At 38.8% G+C, this 20,013-nt stretch overlaps 1 protein-coding gene across 1 annotated transcript in view; it reads right to left on the bottom strand.

Moving 5' to 3' along the window:
• Nucleotides 1-2,801: 2,801 nt before the first annotated feature.
• The window catches only part of VSTM4 (V-set and transmembrane domain containing 4), a 35,386-nt gene continuing 18,174 nt past the window's right edge, over nt 2,802-20,013 (bottom strand). Inside the window, exons 6-8 of the mRNA XM_027672283.1 lie at nt 14,607-14,719; nt 13,667-13,728; nt 2,802-2,971 (exon numbers count right to left, since the gene is read on the bottom strand). Of these exons, the coding sequence (XP_027528084.1) occupies nt 2,846-2,971; nt 13,667-13,728; nt 14,607-14,719 (301 nt within the window). The 3' untranslated portion in view covers nt 2,802-2,845. The remainder of the gene's footprint in view (nt 2,972-13,666; nt 13,729-14,606; nt 14,720-20,013) is intronic.

Here is a 20,013-nt window from a genome sequence, read left to right as displayed (position 1 = left end):
TCTTTCAAGTGAATTGCTTTGATACTTAAAGATGTGCAATTAATTGCAAGGTAAATGATGATGTTTTTCTTTCTCCGATGATATGATCTGACATTATTAAATCTAGGTGAACATTGAATAAGAAAAGGCATAAGAAATGTCTGCTTGGGAAGATGGGTGTTCTCCCAAGTAATATTTCTGGCCTTGTTTCACTCAGCTGGTCTTTTGTCTTTCAGGATTTTGCTGTCATCAAGTTGTTTACAAATGGAAAACATTTGAAAAGCCTGGAGTTTTCTGAAGAATGAAAAATTTAATTCCAAATACTGGGATTTTCTAGGTGCTGAGTAAGAGATAATCGCATATCCTTGAATCGTTCTCTAGGAAACAATAAATCCTACACAGACTGAAAGAACATATCTTACAAAAAAGGGTAATTTATTCAGCTCAATTAACTATTATTTTTGGGAATTAGATATCAAACATAAACAAGTATATATAGGATATTAATACATAAAGAGTGGTATTCATTAACATGCTGGGCATCAATATACAGTAGAGAATTCTTCTGAACAATGGGCACAATGGCCAGTTGCATGTAAAAGGAATGTTTATAGCCAAACTTAAAAGTGTTCACAACTAAATGGTTAAATCACTTATGTGTTAGCATTTTATTTTTAATTCCAAAGGAACAACTAATAAATTCTATACCTTTTAAAGGCCTTTTGAACAGCTGTATGCATAAGAGATGTCCTCTCTGAATAGTTAGTTAAACTCTGGCTGTTCCAAAACTGATCCCTGATTGTTGGATCACTCTTTAGCACCAGTTTGGTTTTGGTCAATGAGTTGATTGCTGTTGTCACTGTAAGTCCAGCACCCAATCAGAGAACAAGGAAAGATGCCATGCCCTTTTGGTGGGTGATTAACTCCTGGGATAATGAAAAGGTGAAACAGTCATTTTCTTGACAGCTCACAAATGCAAACATTAAAAATGCAAATAAGTATTAGCAAACCTATCGATAAAAACTGGCCTTAGTTTGGAAAGAACTGTTTTGATGAAGGACTAGAACTGGAATTAGTACTGCACATAATGATCAGCCTAACAGCTTTTCTTAATTCTTTTCCATAGAAGAGATTTTTATCTAATGCGGAAGCAGGTGACTGCATTTTATGTTTACAGATCCTGGCTAGGCAGTAACAGATTACGTGTGCTGCCTAATCTCTACCTCTGTTCAAAACAGTTAAAAAGCAGTTTACATAAACTCACTTATTTTGGTGAAACCCTACAAAAGGCAGTGATGTGCTCTCTCCCTTGGTTGCATGTCCCCGTCCTTGCATCGTTGCCCCTGCCCTCCTCTCCTGCACTCCCATGCAGTAAGAGGAACAAGGGAATGAGTGTTCCTGTGATGATTCTCAGCTGTGCTCTGAGCCCTGGTGCGAAGTTGTGCTATCACTAAAAATGCATGACCTGTAAGGGAGAAAGCAGCTTGGACAACCTTGGTTAGGATTCCAAAACCCAAGGCCTGAAAGTGCTACTCCAAAATCCACATAAAATGCTGCTGAATGAGTGGCCTGTCACAGGGCTCCACCCCAGACCTGGAGAAGACCTGGCACATGCCAAGTATCAGATCTCCATGACCTGATGGCGAGCTAAAGAGTCCATGCTTTAACCTCTCCATGAACTCTGCAGTTACTTGAGGGAGTCCCAAGGGCTGAAAGGTGTTGGGTATCAAGCTTTCCCTGAGCTCTGGTGAAATCTGGACACTGGAGATACATGAGCTTGAAAACATCAGTCCAACTATGCTTCATGACTGAAATGCCCAAGAAGCTCATTTTCCATGAATGTGTATCAAAGGAAAAGGAAGAATGCCTTCTCAGTTATCAAGAGGTAAAGAAAGAGAAAGGTAACTTTGTGTCCTCACATTGGGCTGATTTCCCTATCTCATGAGCTCTGGCCTTTCCAAAGAAATAGCTCCAAAGTAAGTCAGCAGGGTGTTATAGAGTCTGCTCCATACTAAAGGAAAAACTGTGTGATTTTTTCTCTAAATCAGCAGCTCAGTAATGCAGGCCACAGGAGGAACCTTTTGCAGGTTTGGTAGCACCAAACTAAACCAAGGCCAAAAGCAGTGTCCTGGTTCCGCCAGTCTTTTACTCACATCATGTTTTTCCTATTCCTAATCAGAATTAAAAAAGATCGACTCCTGGAAAATGTTCCCAAGCTATAAATATTCTTCCTTAAATCACTGGGGTTTAAGTATAAGTGATTCCTTTGGAATATTTTTGGATATTTTATTTCAAGTACCTTACTAAAAGTAACATAAGTTTTTAAAGACAATGTCATTTAGGAATGGAATTTGAAAACATAGAAGACCAAGCTTTTTAACTATTTCTGGAGGGGAGAAAAAAGCTGAAAAAAGTCTCAGCTTTACTGAGTTAATATTTTTCTGATGGGATAAAATGCATTAAAGTGGCCATTTTCCTAGCCAGTGGTCTTTGCCTTCAGGAGCAGGCTGATGGGCATGGATCCTGCCACTAGTCCTCCTGAGGCTTTGTTAAGATGTTGATGTTTGCAGCTGTACTCTTCCCATTAACCTTAAAGAAGGAATAATGTATAGTGTGAAAAATGCCCCAAGTGGAACTTAGTTCATTTACAACAGGGGTACAGAACTCTACAAGGGGTATCACTTGTAGACCAGCTGCTTTTTCTATGATTACTTTCAACTACATGGTGTTTAAAAGTCTCACAGAAAAATAGAAGTGCATGAATGGAAATAAAAAAATAAGGACATCTGTATGATTTTTATAAATAAACAGTACAGCAAGAATTAAATAGAACACAGACATAAGACATTTATACAGGCATGAACTATTACAGCTTGTTCTCCTCAAAGAGTATCTGTGCGTAGACTGTCGTACTGGAAATGCCTTTGGCTTCCTGAATCGGCTTCATAAGTTCAAGTTCAGCATATGTTAAATTCTCCTCTGCGATTTTTGGCTAGAAAACAAAACCAAGAAATTAATTATAATGTCATTACCACTGAATGTAGATATTTTCTACAATGGGCTATATTTCTTCTCTCACTCATGCTAATTCTACTATGCTGTTAAATTCTATCTATGCTGTTAATCAGTTTACTCTGCTTTACAGTTAGTTCATAGAAGATGAAATAAAAATAAATAACATTAAAAAAAGAAACAAGAATAAGTAGGCTTTTCAGGTTTGTTTCTAATTTCTCCTTGTTTCAAAAGCACTGAACATTTTGACAATTCAAATATTGCATATTTAAAAGATGTATGTTAGCAAAATATTCAGCCTCCTTAATACTAAATTTCCTGATTTTATATATGGCAGATTTCAGTTTGAAAGATATATGCCAGATTTACTTCCCAGCTGTAAACCTTGGACCAGTTACATCTCTAATCACAGTCGCTCACAGTGCCTCTCAGTATGTTTCTTAACGGAACAAAAAAACGTTAAAAATACACGGAAGGCAGGAAAAAATTGACAGAATTACTACCATTCCAGTGGAATTTCACCCCTTTTGCCAAGCTATAGATGAGTTCAGAGTTTAGCACAAAGGCCATACCACCAAAGCTGTCTGCTGTATTACAGTGGTTGAGTTTTAGACTTAAAACTGTAAAATTTAGCTAAGAGAGATGTCTATAAAAATGTACCAAACAAATTTCACATGCATGGCAGAAGCTGCCTACTGCTATTGGGGACTTCATCCAGTCTCAGGTGGCTTAGAGGAGGAAAATCTTGTCTTGTGCTCCTGTGCTTGACAGCTGCTCACACTCAGCGTTTCAGGTTGTTTCACGGAGCTTGGAAAAGTTTATGCTTTTCCAGCATTAATTTGACCTTACTCCTTCTCTGCAGATCAGATCCTCAAATACTTTATCCATTTGCAGGGCTGACCTCCTGCAGGACTGGCATCTCTGCACTTCAGTATTCTCATGGTCTTCCCTCCCTCCCCCACTTGCATAGGTAGTGCTATTTGATCTCAGCTTCTGGTCCTCATTCATGATTAAATGCTCACTGTTGACAACACAGAAAATTTCCTGCTTTCATTGAATTCTCTGATGTAATGACATAAAAGGAATTCCTGTGGATCACAGACAGATCTTGACTGTAACAGAAATAAAATCACACATATATTTTCGTTGTTAGTGTATTAGGGCTGAACTGAACGGGAGTGTTTAGAAAGACATCTGCCCTATCCTGGCCTTGGCTTAAAGAGTTAGAAAAAATTCTTAATCGGCTGCTGTGATGCTTAATTAATTTTTATATTCCCTCTTCTTTCTATCCTGAAAGTATTAGCCTGTGTTTCCAGGCACTTAAGTTGTTTTTTGCTTTTTTATATGTTAAAGATTCCTTTTGAGATTTCAAAGCTATATATGTTTATCTATTCAGTAGGTAGTACAGAGGCTAAATGCAGAAGTTGATTTTATTCTCAGTGTATGATAGCATATCTAGTTTCTATTTGAAGGTATTGGGAGTTTTGCTGCCAGCTTCACTGGGTGTCACATCACTCTCAATACATAATGATACACTGCATGTGAAAAGCCATAAAACTTTACAAACAAACTCTTGGTCACTGCCAAAGTAAAACTCTACATTTCTAAGACTGACAAAGAGCATCTGTTGAGGTAGAAATGTTTTCATTGTTCTGTAGGAATCAGTTGCTCAGGGCAAGCCAAATCTGTATATGCTTTCCCCTTTGCTGTTTAATCATATTTCTTACGTTTCCATTTAGAAAATGCTACTTGTCCTAAAATAGCCACCCCAACACCCAGCTCATGTAAATTTTAGAAGTAAGATTTATGAAATCATATTGTCCAGGTGTTTTATTATATTATCTCAAAATTGCATTGTTTTCCAGTGTAGATTATCTTTTTATTCTTACTTTATTCTATTATGTTTGGATATGAAAAATAACACTAGATTCCCCAAAACAAGTCATTGGGCAGTAGTGGCTGATGTGTTGCTTTCATACATTTTTATGATGTTCCTATAGTAAACATAATTTAATAAAGCCAAAACACACTAAATAAATAATTGCATCTAGAAAAGCAATAAAACCAAATAAAATTAGTACTTTCATAAGTGGAAAAGGTACTTCAATTACTGCTACAAGCAACAGCACACCATAAAATGTGTAGAATAATTTCCCTTATGCATATTTCTAGTATGTAATAATTTGATTGAAAATATGAGGAAACACACAGGAGGTTCAAAATTGTGAAAGGTATACAGTTTTCAGCAAAGGATGTGTAATAACAGTGCATGGAAGCCAACACTACTCTAAGTACCTATGGTAGCCAGGGTTTTATTCCATACACTCTTCTGCACTTCATTTGTCAACCACATGTTTAATTTAATTTTGCTGGTTTGTTTGTCCAAAACCAATTTTTTTTTGAGCAGAGAGGGAAAGAAAACTAATTCTACCATTTCATCTCTCATTTGGACTGGATCGTGTTTTGGCAGTGTAAACCTGGAACCATGCCACCACCTCCTCTTTGGAACAATCGTGTGACTTTAATAACTGACGTTATAGGTGGGACGGATGGCAGGGCAGAAGAGGAAGAGACAGTGAATGACTGGCCATACAGTATTTATCTTGTATGTCTGTTTTCTCATCTTGGGATCACACGCTTTGCCACAATTAGGAAGAGTCATGATTTTCCAGTGTATCTTCTGGCAAATGCAAAATGATTCCTCTTCCAGATTTCTTCCATTTTAATTTTAGTTTATTCCAGTCACAGGGCTTCTCATGGGCAACTACTCAAAAGAGTTCACTTATAGGAACATTTTTCTTTTTGAACTATCTGCAAGGTTTATCATGTGAATATTTAAAAGAAACTAAAGCATGTGTTTATCTAGTTTTGGTTTTTATTGGGTTTGTCTATTTTGTGTTAGAAATTAATTAGAAGAGTTGAGTTTTTAATCAAAATTATTCTGATTTTTATGTCATAATTACCAGGAATGTCAATTTTGCTCTCCTAAGCTTAGCTAGTTTGTTTCTTGGCAGCCTCAAGGATGTTTACTGATTTAACTAAGAGTACTTTTATCCAGATTTGTAATCAGGTATGAAGAAAACAAGCAAATAAAAATGTCATATATTTAACATGTCTGGAAAAACAACTGCTGCCAACTTGCACTTACAGATTGCTGTAACCTCACTGTTCCATGACTACCCCAGTTATCATGAAGATGACAAAAAAAAGTGAATTTCTAATTATAAAAGAAAAAATCCTTGATTCTATTTTACTATTAAAAACAAGCAGAAAAGGCCTGACTTCCCAGTTCCTTTCAATCTTAAATATTTTAAAGACTAGTGCTGCAGACATTTGCCTTCAAATTCAGTCTCTATATGATTAATTACATGCAATGCAGTTTTTGTTTGGGATATGATACAGAATGACTTTTACACAGGACCAGGAAAAAAAAAATAAAAACAAACTATTGATGAAACTGAATTTTCAGCTCTGAGTTTTCTGGATTTGACAAGCATCTGTCCCAAATTGTGTCCCTGCCCATGGCAGGGAGGTTGGAACTAAAGATGATCTATAAGGTCCCTTCCAACCCAAGCCATTCTGTGATTCTATGAAATTCCAGTTAAAGCTTCACAGTATTTTTAGTAACTCTGATTTCCTGCAGGAACACTTGAAAATGAAACTCCACCCTCACTGGCATGCCCTGCGCTCATGGGTGAACGGGTTAGGTCAGCAAGGACAAACCTTGACAATTCTGCATATGTTTGCTGGTGTGATTGCCAGTACATGGCAAATTGCCACCTATGGTCTGGCCATGCTGTACTGTTGGGTGCTCACTGTGGTGCCGGGGGATGCTGTAGGAAGTGCAAATGGGAAAGGTACAGAATCAAGAGGTGGTGCTAAGGCTTGTTTGACAAATTTCTCTAGAAACTGCACTTCTCTCCAGGTTACTCCACAGCACAAAGAAAGCAGCCTTGCCCCAGTGCCATTAACTAGCTCTTTCTTAGCAAGCACATCCTGGAACTACGATTTTTCTCTCTCCTTTTCTATTGCAAAATCCAAACTTGAATCTTTGGCCTTCTTCCTTTCATGTTTGAGAAACATCCTGTTTTGTAGTCAGTCGGTAAAGAGCTCCACAGGAAAAATGCAGATACTGTCCAGATGGCACAGCTCAGGAGCATCCTGTGTCACAGCCTGAGCACACTGCATCAGAAAGTGTCTAGACAGGACTCTCCAAGCCAACTGCATGGGCTTTGACCACAGGAACAGATTTTTGGTTCTCTCTGCCTGAACAACCAGAAGGGAGGAAACTGCATGCTGTATGCAGCCTAAGGAAAAGGGGGTAGCATATCTCCTTTTCATAAGCATCTGTTTTTTGAAGCTGTGGGAGGGGATGGCATATGGCTGCCAGCTTGGCCATCACTGGAGGGTCAGTCACGGAGGTGAGGGTGGATTGAAATAAAGATCCAGCATGTTTGGTGGACAGGCTGAGCCACCAGGACCAGGGGAGAGAGCACATGTTAGCAGTGGGGGTAAGCACTATAACTTCAGAGACAAAAGGATTAACCTATGATAGTCCTATTTTTAAATATACACTGCAAAACCAGTCTATAATCTATAGTCTTTCTTGTGCTGAAATCAGTAGTGTTCACGGGGGCCATAGATACACTTTATGCTCAAACCCTATGAACTTCAGTGGGGTGACTCCCTCATTAAGGTAATAACTCAGGAGTCAGAAAGAGATTTTCTATTTTTTTTTTTCTAAAGAGCTTCAACTCTTTACCAATGTCAGTGACGATTGCAGCCAGAAAGCCAGAGATTCCCCTAGAAACAGAAGAGCTTCAAAAATTACTTCTGCAGAAGTTCTGAAGCTAGATCTGCAAAATGAGTTATCTTCTAAAGATGCAACTACTGGCCAGTAAGAGTGCTGAAATATCAAGAGAGGTGTTCAGTGCCAAAACTAAGAAATATGACTTTGGAAAATATGGGGATTAGGAAGTATGACTTCTAGTGGCACTATCAAGTTAAAAATGACATTTTTTTTCCATTGAGATGCCTACTTTTTACTCCCTAAAGTGTAAAATATTTCCCATACTCCCTGGGAACAATATCTACAACAGTTTGTGAAGGCTTTTTCAGCATTGCATCTAAATTTTGCTACTGAATCCCACAGAAGTTATGATAACAAAGTCAGGGACAAAGATGATTTAATAAGTCCCATTGAATGAGTTTTGGGGGAAGAGCATCCTCACCTTTGCTAAAGCTCTATTCCTTTTACAGTTGCAGTTATTCCTAGATTCTAAGCCAACACTGCTGGAAATCATGCTGATTTCTTCCTATCTTTCAAAAAAAAGCCAAAGAAGTAATTAAAAGTTTTCACTTCACTGGTGACACTTTTATCACACAAAAAACATCTGAAGTAGGATTCTGTAAATACACTGCCCAATTCCAAGAAGAAATTTTATGTATTTATACAAATTATTCCTACTTGGGTGTGAAGATAGCAACCTCTGATCAGAATGGGAAAGCAGGCATAACTCAGTAGTTTTGAATATGCGGTGTTCTGAGTGTCAACCTGAATGTGCAAATGATATTCATGTCCTATGGACATCTCACATCCTAAGGAGAGTCTGTAAAAAAAAGGATTATTCATCTTGCAGAGAGAGGAATTATGAGGACTGGATGGAATTTTTAAAGGATCACAGGGAGTCAGGGGAAAAACTGTTCGTCACTCCTTTGTATATCATATGTACGGTGTCTTTGGAGATCAATGCCTTAAGAAACTGGGAGCTTAAATCATCACCTATTGTTACATGTGGAGGAAAGAGGGTGGCACAGCTTTTAATTTAAAATCATCCAGAAGAAAGGAAGACCTGATCAATCCGAGATCCAGAATCACAAATTACTAAGCAGATGTATTTCACTTCGTTTTTCTTTCTCAAAGAAAGGGCAAATTAAGACTACTGCGGAATCGTACTAGTTGTGCAAAATACTGACAAGCTTACCTTTCCTAGCTAGCTTGATGCATATAGTATGACTGGCTAGAATGATGTAGTGCTTAAATGTAAGATGAAAAAGAAGACAAGGAAAAAATCAACTCCTTCATCAAGTACAATCTTGCAATGTGTAAATTTGCTCCCAGGTTGCTATGAGGGTGAAGCTGCAGGACAGCAAGCTGGAGCACTGCTTAGAAGGCACAAATTTCCCAGCAATGAGAAATCTAAAGCAGTTCTTTACATTTCACAGCTCTGACGTGGTAATCAGACTGCAGATTATTCACTAGCACATCTAAACCCCTTTCACAAAAGAACTCCAGGCCCACTGGTTCTAATATACAGTGGATCTGGTTGGTTTGGTTTTCAATGGGAAGTGCACTCCTGAAACCTCATAGTCAAAGGTTTTTCTTCAGGTGAAGGAAACTTAAGCTTCTGGGCAGCTTTAGGGGCACCTGTCTTCATTGCTTGATCCAGGAGTACACACTGATGTAGAGCTTGATTTTGCTGAGTACAAACAGATGAGACCAAATCACAGCCTTCTCAGTTCCACAGGTATCAAACCTGTGTGAAGTTCCTGCTCAAAACAACACCCTTCTGCTTTGTGGACATGGCAGGAGCAGGACATGGCATGTCCTTTGAACGAATACTTGTAAATTCCAGACTTTCAGACATATTGCTCACTACAGAGTAAGCACTTTCAGTGCAGGGACTGTCCTGACTCAGACTGGCTGGCACTCAGCACATTCTCAGCACTTAGCGTATAATGATAGATAAAGATGGGGTTTTCAAAGCTGCAGAAAGAAATGTGAGCTTACCATTCCTGTTACATCTGTAAAAACCTGAGAATCCAGATCTCTGAGCTGGCTTTGGAAATGTCACCATAAAATTTATAAGTGGTGCTTGAAAAAGGCAAGAGGGTAGAATGGGTGCCAAAGATTATGCTTTCACTCCAAGTTAACAAAATTACTTCTAGAAATTTCCCTCAGTCTTAGATAACCATAATCCCTTCCTACTTCTCAAGTAGCTTTAACATCATCATCATCAAAAGCAGATCTCAGTAATGGTGTAGCATTGAGCCATTGGTGATCCAGTCCACACTGAAATAAACAGTGCTGCCTATGCTGTATGAGCTGAAGGCAGCAGGATGCTTCTCTTAAATATCTCGGCTATGGTGAAAGCACTCTGCTTCAGAAGTCACATAGGAACAATATGTATTCTGTGGCAGGGAACAAGAGAAGCCAGATACACTCCAATAAAGAGGTTATTCAAGAACTTAGTGTAGGAACAGCAGAAACCAACTCTTGTGTACGTTTGAAGAACTAAGCCCAAGGGGATCATTTGTAATACAGGATATATTTACCTGATTTCAAAGTGTTATGATTATATGATTTAGGAGAGTGCACTAAAGTCAGCAGCAGAATCAGGAAGATTCCCTACAGCCTGTCTTATCTATGCAGGTATTCCTACCCTTAAAATTTAGTGTGAAAATGATGAAGTCAACAGTAATTTTGCATAAGTAAAGATTTCAGGGTTTGGTCTAACCTGAAGTCACATCCTTTGCATTGGTTGTAGTGAATCACATAGGAGCTCCTCAGCTTAGTGGTTCAAACCTTCATGTAAAGACACTAAAGCCTTTTCATTTAGATGGTATTCTATAACTGACACTCTTGGGCTATGACAGCTAATCTCTAGGAGGCAATAAAGGCTTACCAGAAAATTTGGTTGAGGAAGTATAAGATTTATCTCTACCAACTCAAAGGGCTAAGTACTTAAGGCTATAGCAGAACAGCCCTTAGAGAGGAGTTTGTGGGTCCCTAGAATTTTCTTCTTTCTAATGACTCTCCGTGCTTCTTGCATGCTATAAAAAACATCCCTTTTTGCATTGCAGCATCTCTATTTCCTTTGATCTGTACACATTTCTCATTGATGCTAATAGAGAATGACACTGATGGGGAATATTTTTGCAACAGAGGGAGCATAGAATTGTTATTCTGGCTAAAGCAAAAGCAATATGACTTAAGCAGAGTATTTAAAAGGCTTTACTCAAGGCTGAGCAATTGAACATGATATTAGGCTTTCTCTCTCTCTTCTTTTTTAATTTTCATTGAGATTATGTCCATATTTTATCCAGATTATTGTGTTCTTGTAAAATTATACAGCAACCCACTCTAGCACGTTAACAACAAAAGAAATTCTCTAGCTTATTATAAACATCTTTCAAGAAACCAGAAGCACATGTCCTCTGGAAATAATTTTGCTGGTATTTAGGTTATTACAAAAAAATTTCCCAAAACACTGGAATTATTTCGTAATGTTCCTTTATACTCTAGCTTGTTATCTTAGGTTTTCTAGAATATTCTCCCGGTGCCCCAGTAGGGTACCTTCCTTGGGTTGCACAAGGAAGCTGCAGAAGTAGTCCAGAAACTCAGCAATTTGTGTCTGCCTCTGCAGTGACGATTACCTAGTAACTATGTGCCATCAGTGAAAAAAAGACCTAGTGTAGACATCAGCTGTGCAATAATTATAGTTGGAAAAAAAAGTTATTTTGTCCTGCTGAGATTTGGCAGGATGATGATAATACTTTTTTGCCCCAAAGCAGACAAAAAATTTAAAATCTGAGAGATTTTTGACAATTAAAAAAATGGAGTGACAAGTTTGCTGAAAATAAATAAAATGTTTCATTTAGGTAAATTTGATATGTCTTTTTCTCTGTATTTAATAACAATTTTTATCTTTCTTGAAACTTCTTTTACTTCAATTAGCTTAATTTTCTCACTGAAAAATACTTTAAAAGCAGAAAAACTGGATTATTTTTTCTTTTTTTTTTTTTATCCTGAGAATACTAAAACATAGACAACTATGTAGTAAAGGGAGGCAAGAGGAACAGAAATGGGAAACTGCTCTGAGGAGTGTCCTGCTCAACTTCTGAATGTGCCTTATAGACTGACTTGTGTTTAGTCTACTTTGTCCTTTATTGCACTTTATTGCTAGGTCACTTTTTGACTTAAAACTAACTCATATCCATAGATTGTGTGTTTTCTGAGGGCTGCTATGTCTCTCCAGGTGCACTCTGAGGTGAAATATGAAAGGAAAAAGAGCAACATATGGAAACAACTGCCAGAGTAAAGTCCAACAGCTAGGCATTAAAACAGAGTCTGCTGTGTGCATGCAGCAGGGAAGATAAAGCTGATTTCATTGTTTGGAAAGGCCTTATCCCTGCTCACCTTCAAAGTGTTTGAACCTTGACTGGGGTTGCATAGCAAGACGGGAAGAGCCAACAGCTATTTGAGGCCTATCCTTGGAATTATTCCAGAAAGAAAAAGCATCTGGAAGCAGATTTACTTTAATTTCAGCATGTGTTGATGTGCTTTATTGACCTGCAGAAAGAGTCTGAGTGCTTTAACTGGTGAGAGCTTTTCCTAAGAGGGCTGAAGACTAACTGATGTGCCTGGGCACAGGGATTAATGCAGCATGCACAGCAAAGGGTGGCTGTCACTCCTGGTGCCAAGTGCTCTCATCTGTATCTTTGTCCTCTTAGCACAGTTTTGGCCTGCCACTATTACCTACCTGGACATACGGCTATTGTCATGGACTTTTAAAACTCTACCTTTTCCTCTACTGAAACCTGACCTGTATGAGCAGAGTCTGGCCAAGGGGCAATCCCTGCAGGACCAGCAGAGGAGAGATGAGCTCCATACCCAAGCAGAAGAATTGCCTAGGATATTAGCTGAGCTGTTCTGAAGTCACCTGGCATTATGGCTCACCTTGACCATGCTTTAAAGGGTAGAGGTTATTTACTGACAATTGGTGGGAAGGTTCCCAATTCTAACCCTTACCAGAAAGTGAAACCATCACATGGCATTTGGGTTATTCCAGTGGCCTAATTTTAGGCACCCACCTTAGTTAGTCTCTCTGGGCTCTCTCTCTATTGCCAGAGAAGGGAGAAAGGATTCCCAAAAGGAAATTCAGAGCAGTAGTCTGAATTACTGAGAGCATCAGGCTCCTACTCTAACTTGTCTCTCTTTCTATTGACTATACAGGGAGCTGAAGTCAGTTGGTGTAAAACTGTCTCTCTCTGCTACTGCTGGATGTCTTGTCCAGGTACTGCTTTGTTACAAAAGCAGAGAAACATCTCACCATCTATCTGGTTTGTCTGGAATGTATCTGCTGGGGTATTTTTCAAACAGAAACTCATATCCAAGAGAAACTGTCATATGAGGGTTTTTTTCCTTAGTATGAGCTATAAAAATACATCATATTCCTGCAATTCAAATTATTCCTGACTTACACCAATGTAGTGCAGAATCAGGCTTGCCATTTCTGACTTGAAAAGTCTCAAAAGCAGTTTGTATAATCATAACCAGTAGAGTTATGATTCTATCAGTAACTAGTACTTTTTCCGAAGCACCAGCTGCCAGAAGCATGTGAGAATCAATAGCAGGTTTCATTTAAGAACAGGCTAAATATGTAAACATGACAACTGCTAGAAAGCTGGAAAACATAATCCAGTGTAACGTAATGCTCAAAATGAAAAGAACCAAGATAATTCCTAACTTGAAAAAATATTACTTAAAAAAAAGAGAACCTGTATGATTTTTAAGCCAATTTATAGTTTCTGCATCTAGAGTTCTGGCAACATTACAGCATTTGTGTTGAGAGAGAAGAATATACAGAAAATGATGTCATAGAAAATTACTTACCAGGATCAGTTTTCTTTGAGGTTTCAAGAGCTTGGGCTTAGGGAAATTATTAGCAATTGGAGCTATAAAAATAAATGTTAAGAGATCATTTCATATTATTATCATTCCCTGTAATTTTTAGTATATATATTAGCAATCTATAAATTACAGATTAATAGCGAATGAGAAGCAAATACATGTATTTATACCAGAGATAAATTGTATTTCAGGTAACATATTTTACAATGAAACATAATGCTCATGAATTAGAAAAATTCACAAGATTAAAGAATCTGATATGCAAGACATGCTGTTTGCGTGCAAATGATACAGCAAATATACCCATTGAGAACTGATCACTTGTGATCTAACCCACAGTAAACCTTCAGGTCCTTTCCCTCCTGTCTCCCACTGGCTTAGCATTGGCAGTGATGCTCTGAAAGTACACCCAAGAGTTTGTGAGACTGGTCCCAGAGTCACAAATCCTCTTTGAAAGTGAGGTCCCCAAAGTGAGGTTCCCTCTTTGAAAGTGAGGGGCTGATCTTTATCTGCTCAGCTTGCTTGACTTCCCAAGTGCACCTTCAATTTTAAGAGTGCAATTTGCTGCCTTCCCTCAGAATACCCCCAACACGTAATTTCAACTTGCCTAATTTTAATCTTCTCTTTGAGCAGGGTGATTATTGCTACAGAGGCTTCTCTCTCTCCTCTGGTTTAGTGGGAGCTGAGATTTCTTGCTTGGACTCAGTAAGTAGCTTCTCACAATGGCTAAAGCTGCTGGGAGATGAGAGCCTGGTCCCAGCAGCAGGCACAGGCCATTTCTTTCCCCACTGATGGGAGCAAGCACAGTTCACCTCACAGGCAAAGTCAGTGGCAGAGTGCAGGAGTCCTGACATCCCATACTTTCCTGTTCCTCCATGGTTGTGCCAAGGACTTGAAATACCTTTGCTCTCTGTTTTCATACCTTTTGCTGGAATGGCTGGTGGCTGCTCCAGTTGCTCTTTCTCTTTCTTTTTCTTTACCTTCTTAGGCTGTAGAGGAGACAGGCTTGTCACACTGGTAACTGTTTCCCCAGAACTGCAAAGCACAGGCTCATAAGTGGGGGGGAAAATGAAGGCAATGGAAGCAAAGACAGTTTGTCCTAGTGAGTTCATACAAACACAACACCTTCCACTTGTGAGAATCCCTGCCCAATAACCTGGATTGTGATCTGGGGATATAATGAAAAACCTCTTATGAGGGTTTGAAATGCCCTGGGTCTTACATTTTTTCAGCTATACAGTGTGTCTGAGAAATTCATTGCATTTGATTCATCTTGGCAAAGAAAATGCAAACTGTCAGGTTTAAGCAACATTCATTTCATAGCACCTATTCCTTAAAAAGATGTATGACCCCACTACTGCACTTAGGATGAACTTTCACCTGCCTGCCCTTGAGGGCCAGAGGCACAGACAGGTTCCGTGACTTGCATAAGCTCTCATGGAGAGTGTACAGCAAAGCAATATCTTCAGTGCCGATTCTGGGCTAAGACTGGCTGACGGGCCAGCAGGCCAGGAGAGCATGCAGCATGTCTTCAGGCAGCTCACAAACTCACATTTGCAAACAGTAGCTTCTTCAAAGGGGCCAGCATGCTCAGGGAACACATAATGGAGAAACTGTGCCCCAGTCTCTAACTCGGGCATTCTCCAATACATCTATGCTGAAAAAGTGCTAGTTGCTATGAGGGAAGAGTACAAGTTATATTTCAACAGATTCCTACCCAAGAGAGCTTCTATGTTTGGATTATTACAGTCTAAAACCCTCCAGGTCTGGATTTTTTACCCTTATCATCTCCCAAAGCCTGAGGTCATAAATCCTGCTTTGAATATTCAGGGCTTGGATATGCAGTCGGGTTGCAGCGATTGTGTCACCACGTGTCAGCTGAGCTGTGGTAACTGACTATGCAGCGGCTGCCAGCTTGCAGCTAAAGGGAGATAAAGTTGTATTGGCTTAATTGGTAATGAAAGAAATTCTAACTTACAGCTGGGGTAGGAAGAGAATGTAAACCAGTTAGTTATGATGACTACAGTGATGGAGGTGACTTGGTAAGCAGCTGTTGCTCAGCTGCATCTGACCTGGGGCTCACCCTGGGAAAGATTAATGCAGTAGGGTTGTGGGGACCTTTCTATTCTGTGCTGGTGAGTTCCACCACACAATGAGATCCAACCAAAGTCTCTATAGTCATAACACTGACAACACTGATTTCACTGAATTTTAAATAATTTGTCCCAAGTTGCTGTTCCTCTCCAGGTTCTTTTGCATAATGAAACATTCTCTCTATATTAATAGAATAAAATATTCAAATTGGGCCAAAGACTTAATGAAAATTTAGATGTCTCAGCTATTGCCCACACAAGAACAACAAAATAACAGATATTACCATTTTACACAGTTGTAAATCCAAATGAATGTCACTTCCATTGGTAAAATCACTCTGAATTTACACTTGTGTAGATTACAAAAAGACTCTGGTTTGCTGATTTTCCTGAGTTCTGTTTCATGCACTCAGTGAAAAACATAGGTTTGCTGCCAAACTTTCTAAAAAGTGTTTAAAAAGTAAAATATGTTCACAATTTATAAACAAATCACACCAGTTATGTAAACTAAGGACTGCACTTAACCAATTTCAAAGTCTGCCTGCACTATTATGAACTTACCCCACAACAACCATTTGTTTCTATATTAAAATCAAGACATAAAATGGTTTAAAACCAGCAGGAAATCAAACTGTCCTGCCTGGCTCCTTTGCCCAAACTGCAAAGAAAGAACAGCAAAAAGGGGTGAGAATGATTTTTAAAAATGTTTTGGGGTTTAATAATCCAAGGTCATTAAGGCAGATGCGTAGCTTAAAGATACTATTGTTCTGATACAGCTACTTTAAGCACAATAGATGAAAAGGAGTAGTGTCAATTCATTGCATTAGTTATTATTCGTGTGTTGCCAATAAAAAAGTGAAGCTACAGAGAAATTTATTTGTGACTTGCGTGTTTCTTTTAAATGCCAGGGCCATACAGGGTTAACTAATTCTGGGAGATACAATAACTATACTTGCCATCTTAGAACTGAGCTCCTCAAACCAAACAAGGAGGCTCAGAAAAGACTCCTTGGCTCTGAAACACTGCCTCTTTGTGAGCTTGTCTTGTTCTGTGTCTAAAAGGAAAGTTAGTTTTTTATCTCCAGCTCCTCCTCCAGCCTCCTGGTTTCCATTTCAACAGTGTCACGTTGTGCATTTCTTGAAGGACCTAATGAGTATTTAGAGAGCAAGAAAAATACAAGAGTTTGTGAGAATAACCTGTGAAAGGTATCTAATAATCATGGAACCAGGACAGCAGTTTCCCTGGAGGTCATGGCTGTTCCAAGAGCTGGGAAACTACTAGAATTTTGGCTATACTATCCTTATTAGAGTATAGGATTTGGAACTTTTCCTGTCATCAAAATCGGCTATTTTCCCATGTCAAAAGTCTGCAGGGGGATGACAAAAAACTCACTTGAGTGAACTAGAAGCTGCTTAGATATTTTCCAGATAGGGGAGGTGTGTGAAAAGGTGCCAGGGATGGATTGGGTACTTGGTTCTGGTTTGTTCTGGCAAATTTGTTCCCATGAAGTCAGACTGGCACTGTGGAACCAAGGTGTCAAGGTGGAGAGCTTTCTGAGGCGAGCACTTTGTTCACTTCAAATTATAAATTATTTATCTCCAGAAGAGCAGTCGCTGAAGGACTAGAGAGTTCAGGCCAAAACAAATATAAAGGAAAGAAAAAAAAATCCTGTTTTCAAAGCTACACCTCCTGGTGGTTTCTGGATTTGAAAACCAACAAAACGATCCAATAGCAAGAAAAATAATAATAAGGAGGATATTTAAAGAAAAGAAAACACTAGAAAATGGAATTAGGTGGTTTGGAAAACCAAAAATAACTGTACTTTTTTATTTAGATAGTTATTTTTAAAATGTGGTAAAGAAATGGGTTTTGGTTAACTCATTTTTTTCCCTTAATTTGTTATTGGTCAAGTAGCAAACCGAAACCTAACATTTGTTTTGTTCTACTCAGGAAATCTGGATTTAATTTTCTTTTCTGTCACTGCCATTTTGTGAGACCTGGTACAAATCACTTAGCCTGTTGTGCTTCAGATTCCAATTAAAAGTAAAAATACCATTCTGATGTCAAGATATAAAATATTTTAAGATGCTTAGGTATTACTACAGTGGGATTACAGCCATTTCTTAGACACCAGACTATTAATGTAATTTTGAAACTGGATTCTGCTCTGTGTTTGAAATATCACTAAGGGAGTTTGAGCTGAGCCTCTCTAATCAAGGCTGAATTTTGCGCAGCATAGTAATTTTAAACTGCAGGAATCTCATGCAAATTAGTTAATCAGTTTGGCCTAGTGGGTATTTAGACACTGAGTTTTGGGTCTAAATATGTTGGAATAAGTTCCAAGACAAGGAATGTGCAGGTGAAGAGCAATGAGTTCAAAGGAATTAATGGTTTGTGTTTTGAGCAAAGGGTGGAAAATAAATGGTACCATGTGTGAAATATAATAAAAAATATGATATTGGTATAACTTTCATAGCTATTTAATTTTAATATGTCAATGCATTTTATCCATGCATTTGTGTGATCAAGGATTTCATTAGCATATCTTGTCACACTGAAATACATGAAGCTGTATTTTTATCCATACAGAGTCGTGCATTTCTTTCACTTCTGGAGATTCTGTTTTACGGTGAAGAAATCACATTGGCTTGTTTTCTCCCTGCTATTCAGTCTCCTAATTGTAGTGTTTGCAGTAGTATCACTGCTACATCTATTCCCAGAGAGGCAGATTTTGTAGTATGAGTCTTTTTATCTGACTGCCATGCTCCATTTTTTCAACCAGATCTTATTTTTCTTCTCTTTTTGTGTTCTCTACCAATTTACTTTGATTTCCTCCCCCTCGCCATTCTTTTTTTGTTTGTTTGTTTTTATAACTCCAACTTTGTCCCAGAAGCTAATAAAGAAGGGGGAAAGAGAAAACATCCAAGGGAAAATGAAAACTGCTGAGCTGTCTCTGTAAATTTTTGGTGGGGTGCAATGGCTGGTCAGGGTCACAGAACAAAGATCTTTCCATGAATAACATGAAAGTTTCAGTTTGTACTGGCCTTTCCTGAACTCTGTGTAGCTTTGTTGTGACTTCACTTCCATCTGAGTGTCAGTTAGATTGAATTCAGTGATAATCCCATGAGAATGCACTAAAAATCACACTCTTGGAGGATCTACTGTGTGCTATGCTTGGCATCATATCCTGTAGTATCTAGAGATACTATGAGAAACAGTATGTGATACCAAGCTGTATTGGATTTAAACTACAAGGCTAGAAACACATGGTTTATGTCACTGAACACTGGGAAACAGCTGTGCTTCTGTGTTGTTATGAGGCATCCCTCTTTCATCTTTTTTGTTTATAAAATACTTGTCATATTTTTTTACTGCAGTTCCAGCACAATGTATATCTCAGGAAAATCATGCAATAGAAAACAGTTTTATAGCACCACACCATCAAAAACTTTGGGCAGCTGGTGGTATTTAAAGGGACAGTGATTAATGACTGCAGCAGAAGTAGAATTTTCCCCATCACTTGGAGTCTTCAGCTGGGAATAAGACTATAGGCCTTGAAAATCAGCTTTAGCCCCACTCCCTGTTCCTGGGTGTGGGAATCACTGGGTGACACTGAGATTTGTTCTATTTATGTGGATGGTGTAAGTCATTACCATCCCGTGAGGTGTTGGGAAACCCTAGAAAGTCACACAAGATGAAAGTTGGCTTCTTCAATAAGCAAATCAGAGTGTCAAGGAGAGGCTTGTCACTAAAGCACTTTCAGGACCTACAGCTAGCCCAGTAGATCTCCCTTTTCATACATAACAGGCTGAGACCCCTGGTGGCCTAGTGGTTAGCGTGCAGGACTTTCACTGCTGCGACCACGGGTTCAAATCCCGGTCTCCTGGCCTGATGGAGGTCGTTAGCCCTGTGTGGCCATCCATCTATGAGAAGGACACTCTAAACAAACCTACATCCTGAGGACCTCACTGCCATTGTCCAAGCTTGCTTGGCCCCGGCAGATGAACCTTAGGATTAAAGGGTGGGCTCAGTTCAGCGCAGGCTGTGTCTCACCTAAAAAATCCATTGCGCAGGCTGGAAAGGTAAAAGACCTTTCCCCAAATCTTCGTTCGCGAAGATGGGCCATTAAAAAAAAAAAAAACATAACAGGCACATTCATGAATCATGGACCTGGGACTCTATCTTTCTGTAAACATTTTGGAAAACATTTGCTCAGCATACTTAGCAAAACAAAAC

Source organism: Neopelma chrysocephalum, unplaced genomic scaffold, assembly GCF_003984885.1.
Source record: "Neopelma chrysocephalum unplaced genomic scaffold, ASM398488v2 Primary Assembly neopelma1_97390, whole genome shotgun sequence".
Taxonomy (NCBI): Eukaryota; Metazoa; Chordata; class Aves; order Passeriformes; family Pipridae; genus Neopelma; species Neopelma chrysocephalum.
This window is presented reverse-complemented; position numbering and strand designations above follow the sequence as displayed.